Source organism: Drosophila rhopaloa, unplaced genomic scaffold (assembly GCF_018152115.1).
Source record: "Drosophila rhopaloa isolate 14029-0021.01 unplaced genomic scaffold, ASM1815211v1 contig_155, whole genome shotgun sequence".
Lineage (NCBI taxonomy): Eukaryota > Metazoa > Arthropoda > Insecta > Diptera > Drosophilidae > Drosophila > Drosophila rhopaloa.
In genome coordinates, this window is record NW_025335034.1 from 6,165,859 (window position 1) to 6,193,765 (window position 27,907).

The 27,907-nt window shown below is 38.6% G+C and overlaps 5 protein-coding genes across 14 annotated transcripts in view; 3 read left to right on the plus strand and 2 right to left on the minus strand.

The window, feature by feature from the left end:
* Positions 1-6,799: 6,799 nt before the first annotated feature.
* LOC108050504 (nucleolar and coiled-body phosphoprotein 1) lies at positions 6,800-9,865 on the plus strand. Its single transcript, XM_017132216.2, has 3 exons — positions 6,800-7,843; positions 8,512-8,628; positions 8,684-9,865. The coding sequence occupies exons 1-3, from the start codon at positions 7,296-7,298 to the stop codon at positions 9,330-9,332; spliced, it is 1,314 nt and encodes a 437-aa protein (XP_016987705.2). The 5' UTR covers positions 6,800-7,295; the 3' UTR covers positions 9,333-9,865.
* A 688-nt stretch (positions 9,866-10,553) lies between these two features.
* Positions 10,554-12,326, minus strand: LOC108050505 (Bardet-Biedl syndrome 5 protein homolog). The gene is made up of 5 exons (XM_017132217.2): positions 12,232-12,326; positions 12,031-12,179; positions 11,772-11,967; positions 11,475-11,712; positions 10,554-11,198 (listed from the first exon to the last, which is right to left on the minus strand). The coding sequence occupies exons 1-5, from the start codon at positions 12,324-12,326 to the stop codon at positions 10,716-10,718; spliced, it is 1,161 nt and encodes a 386-aa protein (XP_016987706.1). The 3' UTR covers positions 10,554-10,715.
* Positions 12,327-13,175: 849 nt separating this feature from the next.
* Positions 13,176-16,223, minus strand: LOC108050506 (mannose-1-phosphate guanyltransferase beta). Its single transcript, XM_017132218.2, has 4 exons — positions 15,960-16,223; positions 15,607-15,895; positions 14,836-15,370; positions 13,176-13,909 (listed from the first exon to the last, which is right to left on the minus strand). Exons 2-4 carry the CDS (start codon positions 15,778-15,780, stop codon positions 13,509-13,511), a joined length of 1,110 nt encoding a protein of 369 aa, XP_016987707.1. The 5' UTR covers positions 15,781-15,895; positions 15,960-16,223; the 3' UTR covers positions 13,176-13,508.
* Positions 16,224-17,273: 1,050 nt separating this feature from the next.
* The window catches only part of LOC108041572 (E3 ubiquitin-protein ligase TRIP12), a 33,672-nt gene continuing 23,038 nt past the window's right edge, over positions 17,274-27,907 (plus strand). For 7 of the 9 annotated variants that reach the window (XM_044457136.1, XM_044457140.1, XM_044457141.1 and 4 more), the window contains exon 1: positions 17,274-17,386. The gene's annotated coding sequence lies outside the window, so the exon portion shown is untranslated. Of the gene's footprint in view, positions 17,387-26,274; positions 26,394-27,907 lie in introns of those variants that run through there. The other 2 variants (XM_044457137.1, XM_044457138.1) reach the window with 2 other exon arrangements.
* On the plus strand, positions 17,278-20,802 carry LOC108050507 (checkpoint protein HUS1). 2 transcript variants are annotated; one of them, XM_017132219.2, is made up of 2 exons: positions 17,278-17,386; positions 19,886-20,802. In XM_017132219.2, the coding sequence occupies exon 2, from the start codon at positions 19,901-19,903 to the stop codon at positions 20,735-20,737; it is 837 nt and encodes a 278-aa protein (XP_016987708.1). In that variant the 5' UTR covers positions 17,278-17,386; positions 19,886-19,900; the 3' UTR covers positions 20,738-20,802. The 2 variants fall into 2 exon arrangements, with proteins under 2 accessions (XP_016987708.1, XP_016987709.1); XM_017132220.2 differs by lacking the exon at positions 17,278-17,386 and adding an exon at positions 17,450-17,620.

The following is a 27,907-nucleotide window of genomic DNA, read 5'->3' on the forward strand; positions in this document are numbered from 1 at the left end:
AGCTATTTTTTTTTGGAAAATGACTCCAAGATAAGATAATTCATTAAATATTTTTAAAACCGACAAACAAAGGCACATTTAATTTTCATATTGAAAAATAAAAAAAAACTTATAATTTGAGTTAAAATTTAAATCAAATTGTTTTTTTAATCTTAAAGTTTTTTTATAAATATAATTATACATGTATGATATGTAAATCGAATTCGTAATTTATAATGTTTTTTATATGTCATAATATATAAGAGCTTAAAATGTAGGAATTTTATGGTGGTTTGTGTCCTCAAAAAAATTAACTATTCTGATTTTGCATGCATTAAAAGTTTTCCTGAAAGTAAAAATATAAATACATATTTTTTATATTATTATTATAAAAAAAACAGGATACGTCCCTAAGGTGGCCGTTAAAATAATCTAGAAGAACTAATTATTGTCAACGGGATAATAAATAAATTTTTATTAAAAACTATGTTTGACTTATACCACACACTTATGTATGTGTGGGTTATGGTTCCTTCATGATAATGGTTCGACCAAATAGTTGTCCTCAATATGTTTGGAAACTAACTTTTTAGGGAACCGTGTCTAAAGTTAAGAAACTTATTAGCAAACAGAAGCAAACATTATTTCCTCGAGCTTTTTAATTCTTTATTCCAGGACCCTTAAATACGGATTTGATATAAGCATACAAAAAACAAGAGAGAACGCTATAGTCGGGTGCCCGACTATCGGATACCCGTTACTCAGGTAAAGGGAGTGCGAGGGAGATGGAGATAGAAACTTTGATCACGCATAACTTTTTAACGAATGGTCCGATTTGAAAAATTTCTTCTACATTTCGATAGGTATTGATCAACACAATAAAACTGCATTTTTACTTTTCCGAAATATTTAAATTTTTAAAATCGTATATAAGCGATTGTGGGCGTTAAAGGGGGCGTGGCACCTTTTTGAAACAAACTTGCGCTGCGTAGGAACTCCTAGAATCTGCATGCAAAATGCCAATCTTCTAGCTTTTATAGTTTCCGAGATCTCAGCGTTCATACGGACAGACAGACAGACAGACGGACATGGCTATATCGACTCGGCTAGTGACCCTGATCAAGAATATATATACTTTATAGGGTCGGAAACGCTTCCTTCTAGCTGTTACATACTTTTGCACGAATACAATATACCCTTTTACTCTACGAGTAACGGGTATAACAATGTTAAAAACATTTTTACTTCGGAAAAAGCGTAAAAATCTTGTTTATTCTAAATGCTATATATAAATGGGTCAAGTTCAAATCGACGTGAATTCGGAGGACAGAGAAAAAGTAAAACTTTTTAAACAAACTTATTTTTGCGTATTATTTTTTTAAATATTTTGCTTTACTTATTAAAATGATTATAACATGTCTCTATGTGAATGGGTTTTCCTTGTTAAATGGGTAATTTAAATCGAATCGGACTTTAAATATTATTAAATTGATATCAGAAAATTAAAATAATTCTTTCTAAAAAAAACTACAAAAAAGTTTTAAGTGCAAAATCTGGGTCAAATCAGTAAAACACGTCATAGAAATTCGGTTGCACTAGCAATTTTAAAAGTGTTTTTTGTAAATTTTGAACAGGTTTTAAACCAGTTACTGCACCTAAAAAGTCAATTTTTTAGAAGGATTATGTCTGTTTAGCTTAACCACACTGCCATTTATTTTACTTTGTGGTAACAAAAAGTTAACCCGTATTAGTACATCCGACTGGTGTAAGATAATAAGAGTGCACGAAATGTGCACCAACCTCTTTTTCTGCTGCCTCTCAGGCTGCGTCTCATAATGAGCTGTAAAACACGCGTTTTCATAATGTTATTAAACGAAGGAAGGGAACGAGGAGGACGGGCATTTGACATGCCAAAAAACACTTCTGTCACAGCAGCAGTGGCTCACTGGGGAGGATCGCATCCAGTCCGTAGGGGGTGGCCCGACCACAAAAGCGTGCCTTGCCCACTCCCATTCCCAGTCCAATCCTCGCCAACTCCCTCGATTACACTGAAAAAAATATGGCCACATATACATAAAGCCGCTTAAAAAGCTAATTTTATATTTCCATATATCAGAACCAAGTGGAATTGAATAAAATATTATACATTATTAAGAAAAGGTACAAAATTAAATTAATTTAAGAAAACAAATTTTTGTTTTTTTTTTATTAATTATCTACTGTATATTTTTAAGATAAAAATGCTGATAGGCAAAAACTTTTGAATAATATCCTCTTATAACCCTCAATCCCATAAATGGACACCTTTTTGTATGATCATTTTTTTCATTTTTCACCCTCTCTCTTTAAAGCAGAAAATTTCGCAGATGCCTTTTGGATTAAGTCGCGGGTTCGATGCGAGTTTGGCTCGCAAATTGAGCACCGCATGCGCCGCTGCAATTATTTCGCTAATAAACCCGATACGGAGCGATGCTCTTATCTTCGATTGCAACTGCAAATGGCGCACAGTAGCTGAAAAGCAGTTTGGCAATTTAATTTCATTTTTACTAGGTTTTTACGGGCACTAAGATGCGGCGGCAGCCTTCAAAGCGATTTAGCTTTTATAGTTTGTGCAAATTAAATTAGTTCACTGTTTCCTGAGCGGATGCCTTTCACTAATCTAGCTATAATATTTTATGAATTTGTTTATCACAAATTTATTGTCGAGCATTAATGGATAGATTAAAATTAGTTAACATGAAAATGTTTAATTTTCCTTACGAAGTTTTATAGGTTTAAACTATTTATAAAATAATTCTTTAAGAACATGAAGAAAGAACTAAAATGTCCTACTTTTATTTTTAATTAAACTTAATTTGATTTTTTAAACTCTGCGAAGGCGTTTTTCAATTTAGATAATTCTCGCACACTTTTCCAAAATGTTCATTTTTTGGCCGAATATTTGCCATTTCTTTCCCTGTACTGCTAATATTATGTTGATTGGTAATAATATACCGGTTTCTTTATTGATTTTTGACGATTATGTTAAAATAGTTACCATTGTCTGATTTAAGTGCTATATGTACCGTTTTGTTCAATTATGTACTGCCAACTTCCCAGTCAAGCTCCCGTAGCTTGTGACTGGACCGTAGCTTGTTAACAAAGAGGTTGACAAGAGATATCAGAATTGATGGTTTAACCATGGAGCAGTACGTCATAATGGATAATTCCTCTGATATCCCATCATTCACTCAACAAAACCTTCCTACCCGTCAATCCTGGCTCTGCCGCCATTTGAGGCGACCAGGATCTTTTACGCTTGGTGTTGTCATATCTGATCCATCTTTCATCGCCAGTGAACAACCGATCCAGAAATGAGTCAAGTTTATTATTGTGCAGCAGAGATTCACATGCGGAAAAATTAAATCTAGACACATTTTTTATTAATTTTTCTAATTTAAAAAAAAAAACAAGAAAGAAAAGCTAACTTCGGGCGGAGCCGAAGTTGATATACCCTTGCAGAATATTCTTTAAATTATATTCTCCAAAATTATTCATATGATGCAATCTTAATACTCATAAAAAATCCCAACTTCCTAACTTTACAAACACCAAAGTTATGGCATTTCCGATCAATCAGTTATATGGCAGCTATAGCTATAGGATTCCGACATATATACTGCGTGCAAAGGAAAGAAGGGTGTGTGCAAAGTTTCAACTCGATAGCTTTAAAACTGAGAGACTATTTTGCGTAGAAACAGACAGACGGACAGACGGACATGGCTATATCAACTCAGGAGGTGATCCTGATCAAGAATATATATACTTTATAGGGTCGGAGATGTCTCCTTCACTGCGTTGCACACTTTTGACCAAAATTATAATACCCTCTGCAAGGGTATAATTAGCCCTAACATTTTTGGAAAGATGCCCTTATTCTAAGAAATTTTGTTCTATTTTTTAGAAAAGTTTTCCTTTTTATTAGGGCTTAGATTTTAGAAGGGAAACCCCTTTAATTTTAGAAAAATGTACCATGTTATATATGGTGTGATGCCATGGAAGAAAAAATAGGTCGCATTTAATGTTTTAGGGTTAATTTTGGTATGAGTGCGGATTAAGCCACGGTTCAAAAGGTTATTTTGGGACAATTCATGAGACTCCCATACATCTAGTTTTTTTGTCATATTTTTCGACTTCAAATGCCAATGGTTTCAGTGCTTAGTTTGGAGTTCATCTACGATGCTTTCAATAGTCAAATGACGATTACGATCCACTATTTTTTATGATTTTATCCGAATCAACGGTCAATAATCGTCCGGCGGGCTTGGCTGCTTCGGTGACAAAATGAACACTTCGGAGTCGTCTGAACCACTATTCAGCAGTTTAAACTGCCTAATAAGACAGAAATGATCAGTCTGCGAGATTTCGCAGTAGTTTTTTTTGCCCGAAATAAAATTTAAGCAAACTGTATCAAAACGACTGCGTTTGACTTCTCAAGCGAATCGCGAAATTTGAATTCAAAAACCGGTATGTCATTACCAAAGAAACTAATATTTTATGAATATCAAGTAAGAATTAAAATTCACTACCTTTTCTTTTAAATTAAAAATATTACAAGTTCGGCTTTCGGCGATTGTCTTGGTCATAAAAGTAAGATCCTTTAAGCATTAAATCAAATGATCCCTCCATACATAAAGATAAATTAATATGTACAGTGGATCGCAGCTTATTTCGTGCAGTTACCTAAAAAAAGTTCAAGTCGTTATTCCAGCTAAACTAAGAAAGATAACAGAAAAATTTAAATGCAGTATTTTAAAAGGGAATATTAACTTGTTTATTAAATTAAAACGATTTCCTTAATCGTAAAAACAAAATAGTTATTAAATAAAAACAAAATGTGCAGGCTTTTTTCATGCCGCAGCTTATTTCGTGCAGTTCATTCTTCTTAACTTATTATTTGTAATTTAAAAGCTAATATTTGGTATGTCCTCATTTCTGGTTCAGGACAGCTTTAAGACGATTTCCCAAGGAAGAAACTAACTTTTAAGTGGTTTCCACTGGAATTTTTGGCCATTCTTCCATAAGAACACTTTACATGTCGTTTTTGTTCGAAATCTTCCTCTTCCTTATAGCGATGTCCAATATTTCCCATAAATTTTTGATCACATTTAAGTCTGGAGACTGTGCTGGCGTTAAGACGGCATGAGGGCAGTTCCAGACAAGATAAACCTCCACAATTCCTGCTGAATGCTTCGGATCGTTGTCCTGGTAAAATCGAAATCGATCGCGTATGCCCAGTTTTTCAGCAGTTTAGAGCAGGTTTTCCTTATGAATCTGTAGGTACATCTTGGCCATCCATGATAACTTCAAAAAAAATCGAGGTTGCCCCGCCAGAAGCTGCCATACAGGCCCAAACTATAACATGACCCCCGCCATGATCGGTTTCAACTACTAGCAAGTCGATTCAAGCCTTACCCATTGCGTTCTAAACTACTGTATATACATAATATTGGTGTCCAGTCAATAATAGCTCTGGTTATAACAGAACATAACATTCGTGACTAAGTATTTCGTATAAGCTTTTCCCTTTATAACGATATTTATAATTCTTAATTTAATTTAATTACGGTTTTCAAAATAAAATTAAACAAGGAAGGAAGCAAACTTCGGCAAGTCAAAGTTTATATACCCCTTCCAGTTACTACAAAATTACTATTTTTATATTACTAAAAACAATGAAGCTATGGCGATTTTGCGCTGCATTTTGCCATCGTTTCTATGGCAGCTATATGATATAGTCATCCGATCCGGCTCGTTCCGACATATGTACATATGTATATATATATATGTATGTATATACTACCTGCAATAGAAAGACAACTTTTAAGAAAGTTTCAAGCAGATACCTTTAAAACTGAGAGACTGGATTGCGTAAAAACGGACAGACGGACATGGCTAGATCGACTCTCCTGGTGATGCTGATCAAGAATATATATGTATACTTTATAGGGTCGGAAATGTCTCCCTCACTGCGTTGCAAACTTCTGACTGAAATTAAAATGAGCTGTGCAAGGGTATAACAAAATATTAAAATGGATGTTTGAGTGAACTGTCAATATGGCAGAGTTGAAAAGATAGTAATCGTTGATTCCACGGGCATTCTAAGTTGGATGGTTGGTCTATGGCTAGAGTCATGGATGGATCCACAAATCTTTAACATTTACCTGGGTTTTAAAATATTTTTGCATTTGTTTACGTTTTGGTGATAGAGATGTGATTTTTGTTTTCTTCTCTGGTAAGACATCGAAGTTATCGATATTTATATTGCGAGTTGCGGGTCCATTAAGGGGATTCGGCAATGAGAGAAAACTGGGCCTATGGGCACTGCCCTCCACAAAGGCAAAATTCTTGAGTCAATACCGTTACATCCATATCCCGGATAGGTTTCGTTTCAAGCAAAGCTTTTAAAGATAATTTAAGCATATATTAATGCTAGTTTTTTTTTTCTTAATCAGGGAGTCCTCCTAATAGACTTTGTAAGCTAGTATAATAGATATCCATGTTTGGGGAACTTTATCTTATTTGATCTTTTTTTAGCGTTATTGACAAATAACGTCGAATTTTCCCAATTCTTTTCAAAGACAAATTTCCATCACTAATTTCACGCCAATTATTGAATTTAAAATTGGCGGGCAAAAGCAAAAACATTTTGGAAAATATCGCAACATATATTAACTGATGTCGAAAGTAGCAAAAATATCGGGGAAAAATGTCTTTCGATTTTGTTTCTCTGGTAACACTTTAAAATACAGCTCCACCTATCGATATATCGATGGCTACTCCTATCGAAACACAGCTGCTTGTGAATGAAAAAAGCGTAAAATCGTAAAACGGCAAGAGAATTCGCAAAAGGCCATTGCCGCCACCCCCCCGAGAAAACACAGGAAAGCACCCGGTGATCGAGCCAGCGAGCGAGCAGCAAGGAGGCCAGGTGGCCCAAGGAGATCCTGCAAGGACAATAAACAGTCGCTCGTCCTTTCCACCGGCACACAATGGAGCTGTAGTGTGTGTGCGAGAGTGCGGGCGTGTGTGTGCGTGGTTGTACTAGTGGGCGAGTGCGTGTAGTAGTAGTACGAACGAGTGTGCGAGGCGACGGGGAAAACAAAAAGAAATCTAGTTTTCGGCCAAAACTTCAGCTGGAATCCCCGGCGAGATGGATGCGTAGATGTGAGGGCGATTGCTGACGCGCTAGCACCTCTTTCCGGCGTTGGAGGCAGTGCAGCCCACCAGAGAAGTTGAGGAGAGTAGTCCGGCCACATCCCGATCCCGATCCCGTGATGCTGTTGGCTGCAGCCGGTCTGCCGGCCTACGACGCCGGAAAGCTGGCCAGCAATGCCGGATCCAGCTCCAGCGGGGTGGGCACTCCCACGACTGCGTCCGTCTCCCGTCCGAGTGCAGCAAGTGCGCTGATGAAGACCCTGTCCGTACGCCTCCATCGCGGCACCGAGTTCATCAAGGACACCGTTCAGAAGGCCCTGGTCATGTCAGCGCCCACGCCCGTGGCCCCAGCTCCTGCTCCTGCTCCTGCGCCCAAGCTCCTGGAGCACAGCCTCAAGCGCAAGCTGAGCGGCACTGGCGGACTTATGGGCTCCTCCAGCTCGAGGAGCCACCACTATGTCCTGGCCAGCCAGGTGCCATCGGCTCAGATTCTTCCCCAGGCCAGCCAGGTACCCACAGCCGCTTTCCTGCGCACTTACACGGTCGCTCCCACTGCCCTACATCGATCAGCAGCAGCCCGGAAGCGCAATCCCAGCACCGACAGCCTCCTCATGGACCTGTGCCTCTTCAAGCCCATCCGGCCCATGCCCATAACGCCAATCAAAATGTGAGTACTCTCTGATGTTTTTGACAAATCGTCATTTTATGAAATTTCATTTTCTCGGAACACAATTTGGTTGAAAGAGATTACTGGTCGAACTCTAAAATTCCAACTGGTTTCGTTGGTAATAGTGGGGTATAAAACTATAATCAATTCTATAATTTAATGTCTCAACAATTTAAATTTTTGATTAGAGCTATGGAAGTTAGTATATTTAAATCCCTACACTAAAAAGGTAATAGCAAGTACACTAAATCGTTTTTGACCACAGAAACTTTTAAAGGCCAATAAATAATTGTTTCTACACCGTTTGAACACCGTTAATATCATAGAAACATGTCTTGATTATATTATTCGAATAAACAGCTGAGTACAGAAAAGAGACCTTTTAAACTAAAAATATTAAGAAGCTAAAAAACTTTAGATTTATGTTCACAACCACTTCCACGTTTTATGTGGAAGCTTTTTTTTTATTATATTCTCCAGCAATATTTATTCTTTGCTGGAGAATACCAATTATGGTGAGAAGTAGAATTCAATATTTGAAACTGAAAACCAGAACTCGCCTGTAGGTAAACAAGTAAAAGATTGTTTATCAGAAATAAACAGAAATAGGTGTTTGTGAATTTGACTGATAGCGAAAACATATCACTTACTTAATCCACTTTTGACAGCCACAAGTTCCGCGGCTTTGAAGTGAAAAAACCAAAATTTGTTCCCGCTGCAAATCCAGATAGCGAGGAAGACGAGGACGACGACGAAGATGAGTCTGCCCACAAACCAAAGCTCAGGTGAGTGGCCTATCAAAACAAAAAAAACCTTTTAAGGAATCTCCTTTCTCTTTAGCAACTTGACATTGCCAACAACTGAAGGCTCGGCCTTCGTCCCGATGCCCTATATAGAAACCACCAACACCGCCATTACCGCCACCACCACCACTAACAGCAGGAGCAGATCCCGCTCCCTCAACACACACACCTCAGGCTCTGCCCAGGCCATTACCAACCCGAGGCCAAAGCGTCGACGTCGTGCTCCCATGCTGACGGCCAAAAGACGACGCAAGGCGCTAGATACGGAATCCACCTCTTCAGCGGACGTGGGAACTGAAGTCAAACCTCCTGCCAAGCGCAAAGCAGCGGGAGGAGGTGGAGGAACCAAGCGCATTCGTGGAGCATCGATCACTGCCCCCACGCCACCGGATCCAATAAAATCTCCCGCTGCTGTAAAAGCTCCAACTAAGCGCAAGGCATCCTCTAGAAGTGAAGTTGCCAAACGCAGTCGTGGAGCTTCGGTGGTAGCCACCCCACTCACAGCAACATCTGCCTCTCCAGCTGATCTATCCGTAGCAGCCAAAAAAAGCGCAACCAAGCGCAAGGCAGCCACTGAAAGAGGAGCTGCCAAACGCAGTCGTGAATCCGCAGCTTTGTCTGCAGCGCGTCCCTCACCGCCTATGACACGTCAGCGGGCCCGTAAGCAGATCTCCGCCAGCAACTAAGCTCCAGGGAACTTAGATGCTCGCTCATTGGAACGTAAGCCGATATGGCAGATACAAGAAAAACAAAAATCAACAATAAGAAAAAGTTGCGTAGGGAACTCGCTAAGTTCTAAGTCTTTTGGTTCTAGTTACTGTTTATGTGTACGTGTTGCGTCTTTTCTTTACCGTAAATGGAATTGTTTGATAAGCCAGTAACAATGTAAAGTACACGTAGTTTAACTCGTTTCGTTTGATTTGTGCAATCTGAATTTGTCCGAAATGCTTGAGTCCTCGGGTTTCAATATGCCAAATTCACCTGTTTTGGGATATTGATTTACAGAATTCTGGCTTGGTCTTCAAGACTGATATAACAAAAAGCACCCGCTACGAATAATATATGATACAAACTGATATATTCAAAATGAAAATTTTTGTTTAGCCCTCATACAACAAATCATTAAGCAGAAAGTATTAAATGTAAAAAGAAAATTGTAAATTTTAAGTCATTCCTGATATTTAAACAAAAAAATTTTGTCACTGTAATTTTATGGTAATTAGTATGTGTTTCATTGAGATGGATGTACAAACATGGTTCAAAAGTTTTGGTTCAATTTAGTTAATGTGCTTGCCTTTGAGGCAGGTTATTAAGTATGTATGGGAAGAACAGGATGAGAGAGAAAACGCCACAACTACAATTAATTTTCCTACTTTAATTAAGTTTGTTAGAATTTATAGCTTAGAGAAAAGGTAAACAATTCATTCATACAAGTAAAAATATATATATGTAATACTATCTTTATCTAAACTTACGACCTATCTGTAAGAACAGCAATGATATAAAAATATAGAAATCTATATTAAAAACATGCCGGTCAAATCAACTGTGTGTTGTGATATGAACTAATTTATAAAACCAAGCGAAGGCCATTTAAATTCCTTGCTTGACCCAGACAACACCGAAAAACTCAAAAATCAATTTAAACCTTTGATATCATTAAGAAGTAGAACAAAATTCAAATTTGCGGAACACAAAAATGTTTAAATTTAGCCCTAAGCTAAAGACAATTTCGAGCGATTCCAAACGAAAGCAAAATTACTTAAACACACAGCGAGTTGTATGCGTCAATAAAAAATAACTATAAATAAATTAAACATTTGGTAATTTATTGACTGTAGGGCTCTGAAAAAAAATTAACTTCAAGCTTTGCCACTTAAAACATATTTTTTACAGCTAAACTGTAAATTAATTTAAAATTATTAAAGGTTTCAAAACCTTTATGTAAGATAAAAGAATTCACACAATAGTAAAACATTTTAATGAGTTTGCATAATCAAATAATATTAAAAACCCCTGTATACAATGCAAATTTGGAGATTATTACCAAACTGAACTGCTTCTCCATTTCATTCCATCGTTTCCATTTTGGTGGGCATGACGTTCCACAAATCCTGTAATTTGTAGCCATCCCTAATTTGCTCCATGGCGAAGCCCAGCTCCTTGCAGTAAACCGGATCTCTTTCCTCCTGGCTGGACCTGGACCCACTTGGGACCTTTCCCAAACAGCCTTCGGCGAGGTAGCTATTCAGTTTGGTGTTGATCTCGCGCTCCTGCCGCTCGTCCAGCTCCTCAAAGTTATCGACCTTAAACTGGGACGACTGGGCGGCTTCCTCAGCGGCCGCTGCCAGTCGCTGCCGGGCATCCTGAGCGTTGTACTGGATGCCGAAGTTGGGCTGCTCGCCATAGATCATGTGCAGCGAGCAGAGCTCCTTGAAGAGCTCGTTCAGGCGCTCGGCGGGATCGACCCGAAATCCGAGCACATATCCGCCTCCTGTTTCGGCCGTTTGAATGACCAAGGCAGGTCCGTATTTGGATTCGCGGACGCGGAGCTGTAATCAGAAGATGCTAATTTATTCCAGCTAGACTGAAGAACATTAATTAAAAATTAAATATCTTGGTTTTGTAATCTTAATACATTCAGAAAAATATTATTATACTGTTAAATATTTTAGAGAAGATATTTAAATATTATTAACATAAGTTAGCAACGCAGTGAAATAGTCATAAGCCTATATAGTCCTGACCAAGATCACCAGTTTTAAAGCTATTCAGGTGAAATTTTAAAGCACACTTTAAAAATACACTTTAAACGTGTAATTGCTTACACTTTCAATTTGTAGATAGGGCAAACTGATGTTGAAAGTCTCGTTGGCGTCTGCAAACCACACCAGTCGAATGTTGGACACCACAAAGCTGCCGAGGTTGCCCTGGTCGCTGGACAAGTTCCAGACTCCCTGCACCTGGCTGTAGACCTGCTCATCTGGCAGAATAACCAGTTGACCAGACTGAACGATGGCTCCGCGCAGCTTCAGGTCGCGGTAGAGATAGGTACGTTGGTATAGGCTGGAAAAGATATGGACCATTAGTGGATCTCCAAACAATTCTGCTGGCGATGCCCTCACTGATACACATCAAAGACGCTGGCGAATATGGGCTGATCCCGGCGTGAAGTTTCCCCGGACACGTCGGTAAAAAGGAACTCAAAGCGGGTCTCGTTGCTGATGGCCAGGATGTAGAGAGCCTGACTAGCTATTCTGGCCTTGGAGTGCATGTGCACTATTCGCGTGCTGGTGTTGCACACCCGTGCATACCCGATGGCTAAAAAGGGAAGTCAGTGGTCAGTTGTGGCATGAAATGGGTACGACCTTCTGAAGGACGTACACAGATTATACTTCTTGTGGACCAGCGAATGCCAAATAATCCGCAGATTGGTGACCATCAGACGACCCGTGTCCCCCGGATTTCCCTTGCTGTCTTCGATGTGGTAGATGTAGTCCAGCACTCGTTCTCCGCTGCGTAAGTTCTTGTGCCTGAAATATAACATTGAGCACAGTAAATCCTATGGGATATCCATTTACTTACAATTGCGGGACATCGAATTTCACATCCTTGTCCTCCCAGAGCAACTGAAGTTGCGGCTGTTGGTTTCCTTCAATCGGAGCCAGGGACTTTAACATTTTTTTACAAAAAGTATCGCCTTTGCTATGAGTTCGGACTCTACTGCTTCAAATCCATCAGTTGCCTAGCAACCTTAAGTACTTTCGATTGTTTTCTTTATAGACGTTCACCAAAACCAATATTTGAAACAAATAAAGTAATAACAAATTTATATCTTTATACACTCCGAGACTCCGATTTTTGGGAAAAAACTTTACATTTTATATATTTTGTTTTTTTCTTCCACAGATTTTTAATAACATAAGATCCGAAAATACTTGTGACCATTATGGATCGTTCGAAACGCACCAAGGTGATATTTTAGTAACCTCAAGATAAGGCAAAAATGGGCAGTTGGTGCAAATCAATCCAAATTTTAAAATAACGTATTGGCGAAGTTTTCTATCGATATGGTATTAAGTCGATAGGTCGTGCATCCCTGGATTTGATGCCCCATATGGGCATTACAGTTTTACATTCATTGTTGCACCAGCAGTGATCTGTCAATCAGCTGTTCTGCCTTTTTTAAAAATATATTTTTGTTGGATTACAATTGCTATTTGATCTTTAAATTAAGGCTAAAGGTATGTATTTCAGAAAAAACAGGTACCTAAAAAGAAATTATTCATATTATTAATTAAAACTGAACTATCTTTTATACTGAGTTTATGTAAAAAAAAATGTATAATTTAATAAAGCCTTTATCAGTTTCCTCGAACCCACTAATAATATCAAAGGCCAAAAGTTTACATTACAATTTTCAGGAATAAAAGTTTAACTAGATGATAAAGTAAAGCAAGAGTAAAATTGTTGATAGCTCCAATTTTATACATATGTACACTTGTTTTCTTTGTTTCAATTAAAACCCGTTTTTGGGTATTTTTGCACATGCGTACGTATATTTTCTAACGTATCGAATTTTAATAATAAAACTTATGCTTTCCTTATTACAGTACAAAAAGGTTCAGCTGATTATTAATGATCAGACTATAAGTATTATTTTCCGCCTTTGTCAAAGAAGAAAATTTAGCTCTAGTTAATTTTATAAATAGATAGCAAAGCTAACTGTTGGAAATGTTTCTCGTTTCCTTTTTGTGTGAATATTGCAAATCTTAGGTGAGAAGGCACCTTTATAGAATACCGAAACGGCGGAACTGAGCAGAACTAGATTGTATTTACACTAATTGGTCCTGGCCACCGGCTCACATTATGATCTGCGGTTCTGGGACACTGGCTGCAATGCTTTTATGGGGCAGGACTTGGCCGCCATTCACGTAGAGCTCATCCTTGACTATAACATCTTCGCCCAGCACCGTGATGCCTTCGATGCGAACCCAACGACCCACGGTAGATCGCCAACCGACGATGCAGGAATCTAGCCACGAGTGAGAACGAACAATGGCGCCCTTTAGAATGGTCGAGCGCTTGATGCACACCCCATCCTCGATAACCACATCCGGTCCGATGGTCACATTGGGTCCGATGCGACATCCTTCGCCAATTTTGGCCGTGGGATCCACCAAAACGTTGCCCACCACTCCAGGTCCAGTGTACAGCTTGTTGGATTGCTTTTGGCGCAGCGAGCTTAGATACAGACACATGCCTGTAAAAAGAATAGAAACACATTAAATTTGCGGGAGTGGAAAAGGTCCAAAAAATGGAAAAAAAAAACATTTTGCTTCAAAGGTTTCGAGATTTAGATGTAAAGACAGAAAATTGTTGATTCTTTGCTAGGATGAATTTTTTCCCTAACATCTCTTATTGTTATACCCTTTTGGTCAAAAGTGTGCAACGCAGTGAAGGAGACATCTCCGACCCTATAAAGTATTTATCGCGTCCTGGGTTGATATAAGCATGTCCGTTTGTCCGTCTGTCTGTTTCTACGCGATCTAGACTCTCAGTTTTAAAGATATCGAATTGAAACGTTCCACACATCTTTCGTTTCTTTGCACGCTGTATATAAGTCGGAACGGCCGGTATCGGCCGACTATATCCTATATATTTGGCTAATCAATCCGACCTGCCAAATTTCATAAGGATCGGCCGACTTTATCCTATATATATAACTGATTGATCGGAAATGTCATAACTTTGGTGTTTGTAAAGTTAGGAAGTTGGGATTTTCTATCGGTTTGCATAATTGAATAATTTTGTAGAATATAGTTTACAGAATAAGGGTATATCAACTTCGGCCCCGCCCGAAGTTAGCTTTCCTTTCTTGTTTTAAATGTTTTTAGTAGGATTTCAATTAAATTAATCGAATTACTTTCGCATGAACCCAAAAAGCCATTTCCTCTCCTATTTAGGCTTCGCCACTATCAGCCTAATGAGCTTCACTTCAGTTAAACAGAAATCGTTCTATCAAATATTTAGCCTTAGTTCCAGGAAACTCAAAAATAGATAAGGCAAAAAACCGGGAAGACAAAAAAAATCAAACGACAATTAAAGACAACATTTGGGCTGCCTTCAGAGCGATAAGACCAATTAGGCAATCACGATTGAGCGAGAGTGTGATTCAGTCGGTCGTACCGGTAAGGAAGTCTTTGGGTTGCCCAATATCCATCCAGAATCCAGTTAGATCCATGGCAAACAACTCCTGCTGCTGGGCCATTGCCGGAAATACCTCCTTCTCAATTGATGTGGGTTTAACTTCGATCCGGTCAAGGACGGAGGGATTAAAGATATAGATTCCGGCATTGATCTTGTTGCTTACAAACTCCTGCGGCTTCTCAATGAAGTTTTTGATACAACCGTTCTCATCGTACAGCACAACACCGTATTTTGAGGGTTCTTCGACCTTCGTGACCACAATGGTGCCCTCTTTCCCGTGATTACGGTGAAACTGCACTAATTGCTTGAACGGAAAATCGCAGATGACGTCCGAGTTGAGCACGAAAAATGGCTCCGAACTGGCAGCTAGAATGGTCTTTGCCAGAGCTAAGGGTCCTGCTGTTCCCAGGGGTTCTGTTTCATGAGAGAAGATCAGTTCCACGCCCAGCTTATCAGCCTCCACTTTCAGCTCTTTTTCCATTTGCTCAGCCCGATAGCTAACGGCTAAAATAACCTGTAATTAAAAAGCATAATATGAACGTTGGTCGTATTCCCCGGCATCGTTTTTAAAGAAAATATGAAAAATAATAAATTATTCCCCAATACCAGAGCTATTTCCCTGATTTAAGACAAAGAAAATAGGAAAAGTCGAATTTAACAGTGGTGTAGGAAAAACAGGATATTTTTTGTATTTTTCCTTAACCGATTTAACATAGTAACCTCTAGAGGTTTAAAAAGGTTTTAACTCACCTGTCGACATCCCGCGTCCACGAGTGCCTCCAATTGATGGAGCAGAATCGGCTTATTGGCGAACTCCACCAGGGGCTTGGGCGTGCTGAGGGTCAAGGGTCGCAGCCTGGTGCCATAGCCGCCAACCAGAATCAGCGCCCTCGCCCCGTTTCCCACTGCCGGATTGCCACACATCACTGCTCCGTTTCTGTTCCGTTCTTCTATCACCCGGTAATCGAGCGACACGTCAGGCCTCACTGTTCTCGAGACTTTCTCCGCACACAGAAATTCCGATTCCGCAGTCCAACCACTGCAATCGACGAAGGCGAGTGAGTAACTCAGTTTGACTTTTATTAAGTTTATTGTTTACTCACCTTGTTCCGCTATCGTTTTTTGTTGTTGTTGTTTTTGGGCTCGTCGATTTCGGTGATAAGAAGTTTAATGCCGCTGGTTGGATGAGTGTTTCAATCTCCAAGCTTTAAATGAAGTTTTATATAGGTGCCAGAGTGCTTTTTCTAAATTAAAAACTATTTATGTAAAAATTCAACGTATAATTTAATCTTTTTCGCTTGTATTATTATTTGTTTTTTTGACGAAATGGGCCGCACAGAAAAGTAAATAAAAACCGAGCTGGCAAACTAGAGATGGTACTATCGCCAGTGGTAGATGCTTACGGTTGGACAAAATGATGCCAGCTGAGTAATAGCTGGATTCGACTCGACCATATTTATCACCATATATACATATGTGCAGGACATGACCTAGGCGCACATAGTATTTTCACGACCTATATTCAACCATCTGTTCATATTCTCTCAGTGTAAATCCTATATTTTGTATTTGGGCACTGCCACAATGTTATATTTTTCACGCATCATCCGGTTTTCAGAAGTTTTTTGAAGAGGAAATACTGCGGGAATGATTTGAATCCATGTTATTCACTTTAATGTCCAACAAAATTTGTTTTTAGTGCTTATAAAATCACCGTTTTTTTTAGTGTATTAATTATTGTGTAATAATTAAATTTTATTAACCATTACCACTAACTCTGGACTACCCGAACAGCCGTTCACAAACTCAGTAGGAAACCGTTAATAATGAGTGTTTAATTAGCAAAGCGATTAGGGTTAGAGCCTGCTTAAAATTCATAAATAAATTATTTTTAAGCAATTTAATAATAACATGCGAGATATGTATGTGTGGACTCCAGAGGAACTACGACATTACTGGATCATTAGACCGATATAAGATCTATAAATAAATTTAGAGGTGTACAAATAAGTATAAACGAAAAGAAATTTTGGAAAATTATTTTTTAAAGAATCTGGATGATCCCAAAAACGTTTTAAAATAAAGTTCAATAGTGATGATTAGTATTTTGAGTTATAGTGTTATGCCGGTGTAAACGGGCATTTGGTGTTTCCATTATTAAGCGCCAACTAGGGTCTTTGTTTTTTCTTACACAAGACTAGAATAGGGAACTATTGTGTGCAAAAAGTGCCTGTATTGAAGATTGTTAAATTTGTTTGTCTAGTGGGAAAGCGAATTCGGAGCTATGGAGTTTTAATCGATATCGATAGGAATCTCGTTGCAGTATAAAAAGCGTTCCATGCGAAAACTATTCGTCTTATCGATAAATCAGTCGTTCAATTTATTCGATGTCGCTAGAGCAACGCTTTAGGATTTAACGTTGCGAGCCGCGGTCACACTGGTGCGCATTGTTGTTCCGTCGCGTGTGAAAACTGCTGAGTGTAAAAAAAACTGTGCAAATTGAGAGAAAACTCCTGCAATTAGTTTAAAGGTAAGTGCGATTGCAGCAAACGCAAATGACAATAAAAGACATTACATAAAGCGAGCACAGGGCGTTGCGCTAAAGTGATTTGACCACGGATTTTTCGGGGCTCCGAGTTCAGACGAGATACACATACGCGCACTCACACCGTCTTACGTTTCAAATAGGCAGCAGCGAGACGGAAAACAAAATGTCGACCATTTGCCTTTTCCTGTATTACTTTTTCTGACCGATCTGTAAAAGGTTTGTGCTTACTTAAGGCTCGGAAAAGCGTGATTAAATAGTGATTTACCCCCAAGAATATTCGAATTGAAGGGCAATTGGGTTTGAGTGCGTTTTTTTGTGTGGGCAATCGGGTAATATTGATTTTTACAATGGCTGCCGAGAAGTCTCATCCATTTTTCAGGAAAATGTACAATGAAAAGCTTATATCCATAGAGTGCATCAATTACATCAAGATGGAAAGGATTTTCTGGGGTTTTATATAAAGAAAGAGTATACATATTTAAAATAAACTAAAGAGCCGTGGCTTTTCGCGTAGGGTATTCAATCATGTGTGTGTTGCGTGTGTGTTATTCTACTTCGAATTGGTATTTTCAATTCTTTTGATAAGGGAAGGGGCGGGGAAAGAGCGCATCTTGTTAAGTTTTACTTTCTCTTTTATTTATGCTGCAAACTTCAGCGGGTGGTGCTCCATCTGCATAGGAGTGTGTGTTTGTCGGCGTGAGAGAGATAGCAAATCAATCACGTTTCTTATTCTCAGCATTTTTATATTCTGTTTAATTTGTTGGGCTCTTGTCAGCGTTTTAATGTGCTTTTCTTTCCCCACCCCACCACCTGCATTTGTTTTTATTTTTAATATAAATTTGTTCACGTTGCAATGATGCGAAGGTTTTTGCAAGTAACGCAACAAAACATCGTGCCATAAAGTAAACTTCTAGATCTGAAGCGTTTGTGGTTTCGCTTATTTGTGAAATAGTCCGTGATAATGTGACGTCATAGGTCAATTTTAAAGAAGAAAAAAAACAGCTGTTGCCGAATGGGCAGCACTGCCTTCTCAGATACAGTGCTGCCCTTTTACGTCTTTCTATGTGATTATGCGGGGCCTGGCTTATAATCGTGAAATAGTGTACATACACTGCCCACTCAGAACGGTTAATTAATGAAAACGGAAAAACGTCGTCGTTTCCAGTTGTTCCAGTAGTCAAAAAAAGTTATTGGAAAAATAACTTTTATTAAAACATCTTACAATGCAAACAATGTGCCAATACAAATGGAAAAGGTTCATTTCTAACCATATCCGTCTGCACGAAGAAAAGTATATATTCAAATGAATACAGCTATTAACTTTATTTTCGTTATGGGATTTTTAATTTGTTGAGGTACCATGTTTCTTAAATGGACACACTGCTCTTGCTATACACAGACGTACATAAACGTCCTCGTTATCAATTGCAATTGAGCGCCTGATAACGCCCAGCTAACCTTGAAGGTTGATCGAACTTCGAAAAGGAAATATTTTGACCCCCTAGACGGGCATTTAATTTGATTTCCGCCGCCGAGGTCCCCGCTGCAACCCGCGCTCCTGGAATCTCCCCTACACTCGGAGGCTATCCAAATCCTGTCTGCCTTTTGACGACTTTGTGTGCAAGGAGAAGCACAGTTTTTGTATCTGACGGCGTGCTTCATTTCGTATAGCCTTCTCTTTGCTCACCGTTTCGCCCCACCATCAAAAATAAAAATAAATAAATAAAAAGAAGAGCCAAAACACAACTCGGAACTCGCTCTGCGCTTTGTTTGCCTGACTCTTCTCCTTTTCACCTTCCTTCCTCTCTCTTTTTCTTTCGCTGTGTGCTATTGATGAGCGAGTGTGCTGTGTGTAAGTTCGTTTGCTTTTGAGAGTGCCTGTGTGCCTTTGTACATTGAACTCAAATTCGAGTCCGAGAAGAAAAAAAAATAAAAATGTAAGAGCAAGTCGGGAACGAGACAAGAGCTCCCTCCCCCCTTTTAGCCCTAGGCCCACACACCTCATTAACCCCTCGAAGGGTCTGAAGTTTCTTCAATCAAGTTGGTTTTTTGTTTTAAAAAGCCACTAATCTGACTCACAGATGCCCAGCGGCTATAACAAAATGTATTATGTTTTGGCCAAGTCCTTTCCTAAATTAAACAATTGCCATCTCCACTATTTCCCAAAAAAATAACGTAGTTGCTGATTACTTACTCCTACGGTAAACAAATTACTATGCTCGCGTAAAATAAATAATATTGATTATCTAATGATTTACTCTGAGTACAAAATTGAATATTGGATGAAGTTTTATATTATTCGATTTTGAAAATATTGTCTAAAAGTTCAATATATTAATAAAATTAAGATATAAGGCAAACCCAGATAGTTGTTGTAGTTTTTGCTGCAAATTAAGTTATTGGCGGCCGTATTTGATTCTTGTTTTTGTTTTGTTCTTTCCCTTTTTATTTCGTGTGGATTCTGCTCCTGGTATCGCTCAGATCTGAGCTGGGGAAATGAAGTTCCGAGCCCTAATGCAGGACCCGCAGTACATGCGAGAATTTCAGGCTATTGTGGCCACATTGGCCAAACTGGCAAAGGATTGCGTGATGATCCTGGGCCCTCGGCAGATGCACTTCATCGTGAACGAGGATCAAAGCTCCACTGCATCACCATTGGTTTGGGCCAGCATTGCAGCCGAGGAGTACTTTCCAGAGTATCGCATGGAAGCAGCCCTTCCGGAACATGAATTTATAGTTCTGAGCATGTCTTCGGCGAGTCTCGGAAGAGCTTTATCTGTGCTCCGGAATGTAGGCACTAACAACTGCAAATTTAAGCTGCAAAGAATTCAGTTTCCGTGCATTTCCGTAATAGCCACCGTGCTCTTGTCTTCTTCTACAGAAGCCCGAGAAGTGGTACACGATGTTCCAGTGAGCATAATACCGGCCAGCGATTGGCCTGCTTATGTCGTTCCAAAAGTTCCAAACTCGCAATTGGTTCTGAGTTTGCCAACTTTGAGATTGCTTCGAAGTCTCATCGATAAACTAAAAAATGTATCTCCTAGCCTGGAATTCCAGGTCAACATTGATGGAGAGCTCAATGTTATAGCTACTTCTGAAATGTCCACTGTGACCAGTCGTTTTCAGAAACTATTGCTACGATCTCTGGAAGCTTCCCAGCAGGAGGCATCATGCTGCGTGGATTCAAGGAAAGCCTCTGCCTTCTTCGGATCTCTGCAAGTGTCCAATGACGAACTGACCATTGGGATAGATCGAGACCATTCCATCCATATGCAGATCGATGTGCGACAGGATGTAGTACTGCACTCCATTCTGCCCGCTGTTTGTGTTTAGCTAAAGATCAGTTTTGAATTTGAGTTATTACCATGAAATAAATGTGTCCTGATGCTAAGTGAAAATTAATTAATTTTTCTCCTCTTGGTAAATTACATCCTAATGTTGAGATTTGGTTTCGCTATCTGTTTGACCAGTTACTGGGTTTTATCTGATTGTTTCTTTTTATCATAAACGAGGACGGAAGCTAACTTCGGCAAGCCGAAGTTTTAATACCCTTGCAGACTTTGACGAAATTGCTAAAAGTGAAAAAGTAGCGAAAGGAATAAGGTATACATAAGTAAACTAGATTTGCATCGTTTCAAGTCAATTGCTTTTATACTGCAAAAATGTCATATACAAAAGGGATACTTTCGCAGCCTTTAACAATTTTTCCTATCTCCTTTAAGATATAGACTTCCGAGCGGCAAGCGCTTTTACCCTAATCAAGATATGCGTAAATAAATAAGAATTGGAAAATTTTATGTTAGTAGCTTACACACTGCGCGAAATATTCTGATAATCATCAAATTTGGACCGATTTCACCCTATTGTTCCTATGGGAGCTATAGGATATAGACGTCCGATCGGCACGCGCTTTCACCTTGATCAATGTATGCATAAAAAAATAGGATTTGGAAAGATTCATGTCAATAGCTTGTATACTGCGTGAAATATCCTAAAAATCATTAAATTTTAACCGATTTTACCCTTTTGTTCCTATGGGAGCTATAGGATATAGACGTCCGATCGTCACGCGCTTTTACTCTGATCAAGGTACGCATAAAAAAATAAGATTTGGAAAGATTTATGTCAATAGCTTTTACACTGCGCGAAATATCTTCCATTCTTGCAAGTTATATCCGATTGTTCCTATGGGAGCTATAGGATATAGACATCCGATCGGGGCGGTTTTCAAACTTGATCTGCGTACACTTGTTTTAGGACGACTGTGAAAGTTTCAGATCGCTAGCTTTTAAACTGAGCTCGCAAACGGTATTGAAACTGACGGACAGACGGACGGACGGACAGACGGACATGGCTATATCGACTCCCCTATTGATCCTGATCAAGAATATATATACTTTATAGGGTCGGAAACGTCTCCTTCACTGCGTTACAAACTTCTGACCAAAATTATAATACTCTCTGCAAGGGTATAAAAATTCACCGCGAATTTTGTTACCCTGAAGCACACATTGTTTTTAGTAAATTCAGTTGGACTCAAAATGTATAAAAATGGTATACGGGTCATATATTATCTTTCAAAGTGGTCGTTAATAGTTGTTATAGTGAAAATCCTTATCTTCTTAAAAAAAAAAAGCAAATCTATATTTTTGTGTTTATCTCTTTAAAATATTCCAGATGGATGAAGAAACTGTTGAAATGACAAAATCTTATCTAAACAAGAAGGCAAGCCGATGTTTATATACCCCTGCAGTTATTACAAAACTACTACATTTTCATTTCTAAGCCTATATTACTAAAAACAATGAAGCTACATACACTACTGGCCAAAATAATAAGTACACCCTTGTACGGTTTCTTTAACTTCTCGTAAAACTTCTTTAATGGTCATAAAGAAAAGCTTAAATTTACTTATAGCTTTTTGATATATATTAGATTATAAAAATAGTTAGCATAGGCATTTTTCAATTCATTTATAAAGTTTGTGGTTGATTATATCTAAAAAACATAAAAATGGGTTGGTCAAAATAATAAGTACACCAATTCTACAAACTCAAAAACTCAAAACTTAACAACAATTTTTCAACATTTCCTTGATTTTCTTAATCTGTAACTAGTATCCAGTATAGCCACCCTTTTTTTGTACAACTTTGGCGATTCGTTTTGGCATACTAGCAATAAGCTTGCTACTAGTATCCATTGGAATGTCATACCAGGTTTTTTGGACAAATGTCCACAATTCTGCGGCATTTCGAAAAGTATTTGTGCCGATACGAAGTTTTAAGTGTTCCCATAGGCTCTCAATCGGATTTAAGTCCGGAGACTGGCTTGGCCAACTCATAAGATTTACTTCGTTTTCGGTAAACCAAGCCTTGACCAGCTTTGAGGTGAGTTTTGGGTCGTTGTCTTGTTGAAAGACCCATCTCAAAGTCATGTTTTCCTCAGAATATGGTAGCATAACGTTAGCGAGTATACTTTTATACCCAAATCGGGTCATAATATCAGCTATGCGATGTATCGAACCAACGCCATGCCAAGAAAAATAGCCCCAAACCATTATGCATCCGCCTCCGTGCTTAACGGTCTTCTTTGTGTACCGGGGGTCGAATTCTTTACCTTTTGGGTGTCGTACATAACGTCTAGAGTCGTTACCAAAAAGGTTTATTTTTGATTCGTCGCTCCATAACACATTGTTCCTTTTTTTAGAACCTTCTGGTCCAGACCATGCCAAATGATTTTGTGCAAACTGGCGCCTCATCTGTAAATTTTTTTCCGAAGTAAAGGAAGTTTTCTGGCTATATGTCCTGTTAGGCCGGCACTTTTAAGTCTGCACCGAACCTTTCGAGATGATATTGCATTGCCGATTTCAGCGGCAGTGGACTTGGAAGACATAAAGGGATCCTTTTTTGCCAGACTGACGATGCGGGTGTCCGTCGTTTGGGAAGATTTCTTCTTCCTTCCTCGTTTTTCGGAAGGATCTTTCGATTTTAAGGCATTCTGAATAAAACACACCGAGCGTCCAGGGCTGGTCGCAAGTTCTCGTAGACTTTTTCCTTCTTGTTGAAGATTCAAGGCAATCTTCTTTTCTTCCAGGGTACAATGCTTTTTTCGGCCCATCTAAAGAATTTTTTGTAACCCGAATATACTTAAAATGCAAGAAATCATTAAAAATCAACATACCGTAGTCCAATTCTAAACGTAATCCTTTCAAATTTGTGAATAATGGAAGTGTACTTATTATTTTGACCAGACCAAAAACGACCATCCAGAACAAATTTAGGCTTAGCACTAGATAAATGGGGTTCCCCATTTTCATTTTTGATTTAAATGTTTTACAACACAATAACCTTTCAAAATATAATCAACTAGCAGCCCTCCATTCGATAGCTTTCGAGCTATGTCTCAAGAAATGATACATTTACCTATGTACTTATTATTTTGGCCAGTAGTGTACATACGTCGATTTGGCGTTGCATTTTGGAATCGTTCCTTTGGCAGCTATATGATATTGTTGTCCGATTTTGACAAAACTAAAAGCGTAATTCTGATATAGTAAATAATTACTACATCTCAAAGTAAAATTTTTATAAATAGAAAATTAGCAAAATAAAATTAAAATTTTTTTTTTAATTTTTGATTTTTCTATGGGAAATATATATATCTGATATAGCTGTCCGATTTTACATTAATTAAAACCGTAATTCCATAGTTTTTAAGTAGTATTACCAAATCACAAAGAACAAAAAATAAAAAACAACTAAACGGACATGGCTAGATCGTCTCTACTGGTGAGGCTGATCAAGAATATATTATATATACATTATAGCTGACCAAGAATATATATACATTATGGCTGATCAAGAATATATATACATTATAGGGTCGGAAATGTCTTCTTCACTGCGTTACAAACTTTTGACTGAAATTATAATATCCTCTGCAAGGGTATACCAAATTGATAGTGTATAATGGATGTGTTTGTGTGGTAGTAGGGCATTGGAAACCATCCTCCTAATCGATCTGCTAATAGAAGAGAATCTGTGATAATAGGGTATAAGTAATCAGAAGTGGATATTTATTTGAACGATATCTGTTGTTATCGGTAAACGAAAGTTGGGGGGCGTCTGGCTCTTCTTTTTCGTCGTTCTCCGCTGTCTGTCCCAAATTCGTCAGTAACCGTGGCCTCATTTCGCATTCTCTTTCGGAGTTCCTCTCATTTACTCACTCAGCTACATTGCTACTGCACTTGCATAAGCGTGTGTATGTTTGACCGAGAGAGCGAGTAGTGGCATCCATGCATATTTATTATTTGCTGTTACAGGTTTTTATTTTGAAAACTCATGCACATGCCCACAATTTTAATTGATTTGCGCTTGCATTTATTTGCTGTGAATTATATGCTGCCGCTACATCTGCAGAGGTAATATCCTATATATACTATTATTATGTACATTTATTATCTTAAAAACAATATAGAGATTAGAGATACATTTAGACAGATCGTCTATTCCTAGTAGAGCCAAATCAATTTACACAAATTCGAATAATAAATCGTTTTAATTTGTAGAGTTAAAGAAAGAATTTTTTTAACCTTTCTATTTAATAGTGCGGTCCTAATTTTTTTATAATGCCTAATGGCAAGTTCTAAAAAATGAATTTGTTAGAATTTCTCGAAAGTCATAAACCGTCTTAGAACCGTTTTAACTTGAGATATTGAACACTAGCAGCTGTCTATAAATTAAGTTACCAAAAATATTGTATATTAAACATATTACGTCAAAAAAGTCTACTAAACAAATTATTGCCCCTGAGAACCACCCCTGATTAATATGTAATGTTCAAAAGCACCACTTTTTCTTTAACATTCATTTTAATTGGTCATCCGAAGCCGACCATTCCGACTTTAAAACTCCATTATAATTTCACTAACTACAAAAATGTATGTTTGTTACGCATTTGTTAAACAAGAGTGCCAGAAGTCTTTAAAAATGAAAAGTTTACGTTTTTCCTCTTATATTGTTAAAGTTAATTTTTTTTGCAATACATTATAAATTAATGTTTATAAAACGGTATCCACTTTAATAAGCTCTTAAAAGCAGAGAACATGACAAACTAACAAGGAAGGAAAACTGGTCCTTATCGTAATTTGTTTTTCCCTCTTCGCTGCGTATGCACACACACATATACATATGTTTGCTTTGAGGAGGTCAGCTGAGTGCATTTTATACTGTGAGCGACCCTATTAGAATTGTCGTAAATTGTAACTCTCACGCATTTACTCCCTGACAAACGCGCACGATCAGCTGATCGACGGGGGGAGAAGGCAACGGTAACACAGGCGCACCACACAGGTACAATGGAAAAGAGCGAGGGAGCAAGATGCGAACGAGTGGAAGTGGGCAACCCCCAAAAGGAAAAAGCAGAACCTCACTCACTTGCTCCCTCTCAATATAACATGGCCACTCGGCCATTTTGAGTGAAAGCAAATCAGGAATTTCAACTTATTTATAAATTTTGTGTTTAAAATCAATTAGGCTAGCACAATGACACACATGCAAGGTGCTAGGCCGAAACAAAAACCCGCGAGAGAGAGCGGTTTGTTGACCTCATTCTCGAGGGTTGAGTGACCTGTTTTCGGGTGGATTGAGTGTTTTTCGTCCACTGGTTATTGGGTGACTTTATTTTGATTTATTTATGTGCTCCAACTGCTGTGAGGCTTTTATTTATCAAATTTGTTTCTAATGACTAATATTTGCTGCCCCCGAATGGATGTGAGTGCAGTCGCACGCTTCCACTCGAACAGCGCTCTCTCACTCACGCGCTCTCAGTCGCCATTTTCCGCTAAGCGCGCTGGTGTTTCTGTCGTTTCTGCTTCTGTTTCATTCGTGAGTTGGATTTGAGTGCGTGCACAGCTGAAAAGCGAAATGCAAACGGCTGTATTTTCTATATACTAGATGCGACTGGTACATGGTGTGTAGAAACCGAAAAGGTGCTGCCGTTTATATAATTCCGAGTATTATCACGCTGCGTTGGACTGAAATTAAAATTAAATCGAATTTCTCGGTGGACCAGGGCATGTAAATCGCTCAAATTGTGTATGCATTAAGTTTTGCTCATCGCTTTGATTTTGTTATATTGTTGTACATACTGAGACTTATTTGTTCTCCTCCTCCCTTTCTTCCTTCTTTTGTCAGCCTTTGTGAGTGTGAGTGTATCCGTCGTCATGCGCTTGCCCTCGTTCGCTCTCTTTCGCGCACATGCAGCGCCGTGTGCTCCCTTTAGCGTTTGCTTTTTTATGTCATATTCCTTCAATCGACATTTCATTTTCAGTCGTTTTTAATAATGCACATTACTCGCGAAATAAAAGCGAATTAAATACAGTTCTTCAGTTACTTTTTCATTTCCGCTTTTCTTTGTGGAATGTGCAGCAAAGTAGTGTGTATAACTGTATATAACAGCCGTTGCACAAGTGTATGCGTATATGGTGTATGTACATAACGCGTTGTGTAAAAGTCTAATTTACTGGACCTAAAGTTTCCCTCCTGACAACCAGTTTTCAAATGCTGCTCTGCTGACCTTGCCTCTAAAAACTCAAGTAGTTCCCAAGTGGCTGAAAAAACCTTCGGAGTTTAATTGTTGCATGTCCAGTGCCACCACAACACACAACCCACCCACCCACTCACTAGGGTTGTCAGGTGTAGTTGGTATTGCGTTCTTGCGTTCGCTTATTCAACTACGTAATTTGCCTGTTTTCTCGTTAAATATCTACTTTTCAAAAAATTTACAAATCGCTAATTTAATCCCAATCCAAACCAGAATCCGGGCTTTAAGATATAACCAAAAACAAAAATGAAAATTAAACAATTTGCGATTTCTCTAGCTTAAAATGGTTTTATGTAGACCTTCCACTATTCTAACCTTGTGTAACTAACAATTAGGCAGAGGAAATTAATCATATTTAAGGTTTTAAAATTAGTTTGTAATCTTAAACAAGAGCATATTTCTGCTCAACTTTCCTTGGTGTAGTTTTGACCCAAGTTTTTCGCAGTGCTCACCTAAAACCGTGCGTAGGCAGGTTTCGTAACACGTTGAAAAGATAACAAAAATAAAATGTCGACCTATGCGGGAAAGGAAAATGGGAAATATAGAAAACTTGCTAAAGGGCAGCACTGTTGGGACCAGCTTAAATATGCGCTCGACTGCTTCCTAACAACGATATTCAAATAAGTTACAAACAATACCAACAACGTAGCACGCACAATGCATAACGAACAGGGGAAATCGAGAAGGGGTGGAATGAGGGAGGTAGGGCATAGCTCACACTGCCACATGTACACACAAATTGTTATCAATTATGTTTGGTCCAGGGTTGTCATACTTTCGTGTCGCTTACGGGTTTATGGTGGTTGCAGTCAGCTGAAATAATTTAATTGTACTACAGTCGAGCTTATCTTTTGCTCCCCACCATTCTTTAACTTACTGGCACTAAACTTGAAATTCGAA

Excerpts from the sequence above, each read along its gene's own strand:
- LOC108050504 (XM_017132216.2), top strand. The coding sequence starts at position 7,296 with ATGCTGTTGGCTGCAGCCGGTCTGCCGGCCTACGACGCCGGAAAGCTG. Across the intron at positions 7,844-8,511 it reads CCCATAACGCCAATCAAAAT|CCACAAGTTCCGCGGCTTTG; the intron begins GTGAGTACTCTC and ends CACTTTTGACAG. Across the intron at positions 8,629-8,683 it reads GCCCACAAACCAAAGCTCAG|CAACTTGACATTGCCAACAA; the intron begins GTGAGTGGCCTA and ends CTTTCTCTTTAG.
- LOC108050505 (XM_017132217.2), bottom strand. The coding sequence starts at position 12,326 with ATGTTAAAGTCCCTGGCTCCGATTGAAGGAAACCAACAGCCGCAACTT. Across the intron at positions 11,968-12,030 it reads CCACAAGAAGTATAATCTGT|CCATCGGGTATGCACGGGTG; the intron begins GTACGTCCTTCA and ends TTCCCTTTTTAG. Across the intron at positions 11,199-11,474 it reads CCTATCTACAAATTGAAAGT|CTCCGCGTCCGCGAATCCAA; the intron begins GTAAGCAATTAC and ends TTCTGATTACAG.
- LOC108050506 (XM_017132218.2), bottom strand. The coding sequence starts at position 15,780 with ATGTGTGGCAATCCGGCAGTGGGAAACGGGGCGAGGGCGCTGATTCTG. Across the intron at positions 15,371-15,606 it reads TGGACGCGGGATGTCGACAG|GTTATTTTAGCCGTTAGCTA; the intron begins GTGAGTTAAAAC and ends TTTTAATTACAG. Across the intron at positions 13,910-14,835 it reads ACCCAAAGACTTCCTTACCG|GCATGTGTCTGTATCTAAGC; the intron begins GTACGACCGACT and ends TTCTTTTTACAG.
- LOC108050507 (XM_017132219.2), top strand. The coding sequence starts at position 19,901 with ATGAAGTTCCGAGCCCTAATGCAGGACCCGCAGTACATGCGAGAATTT.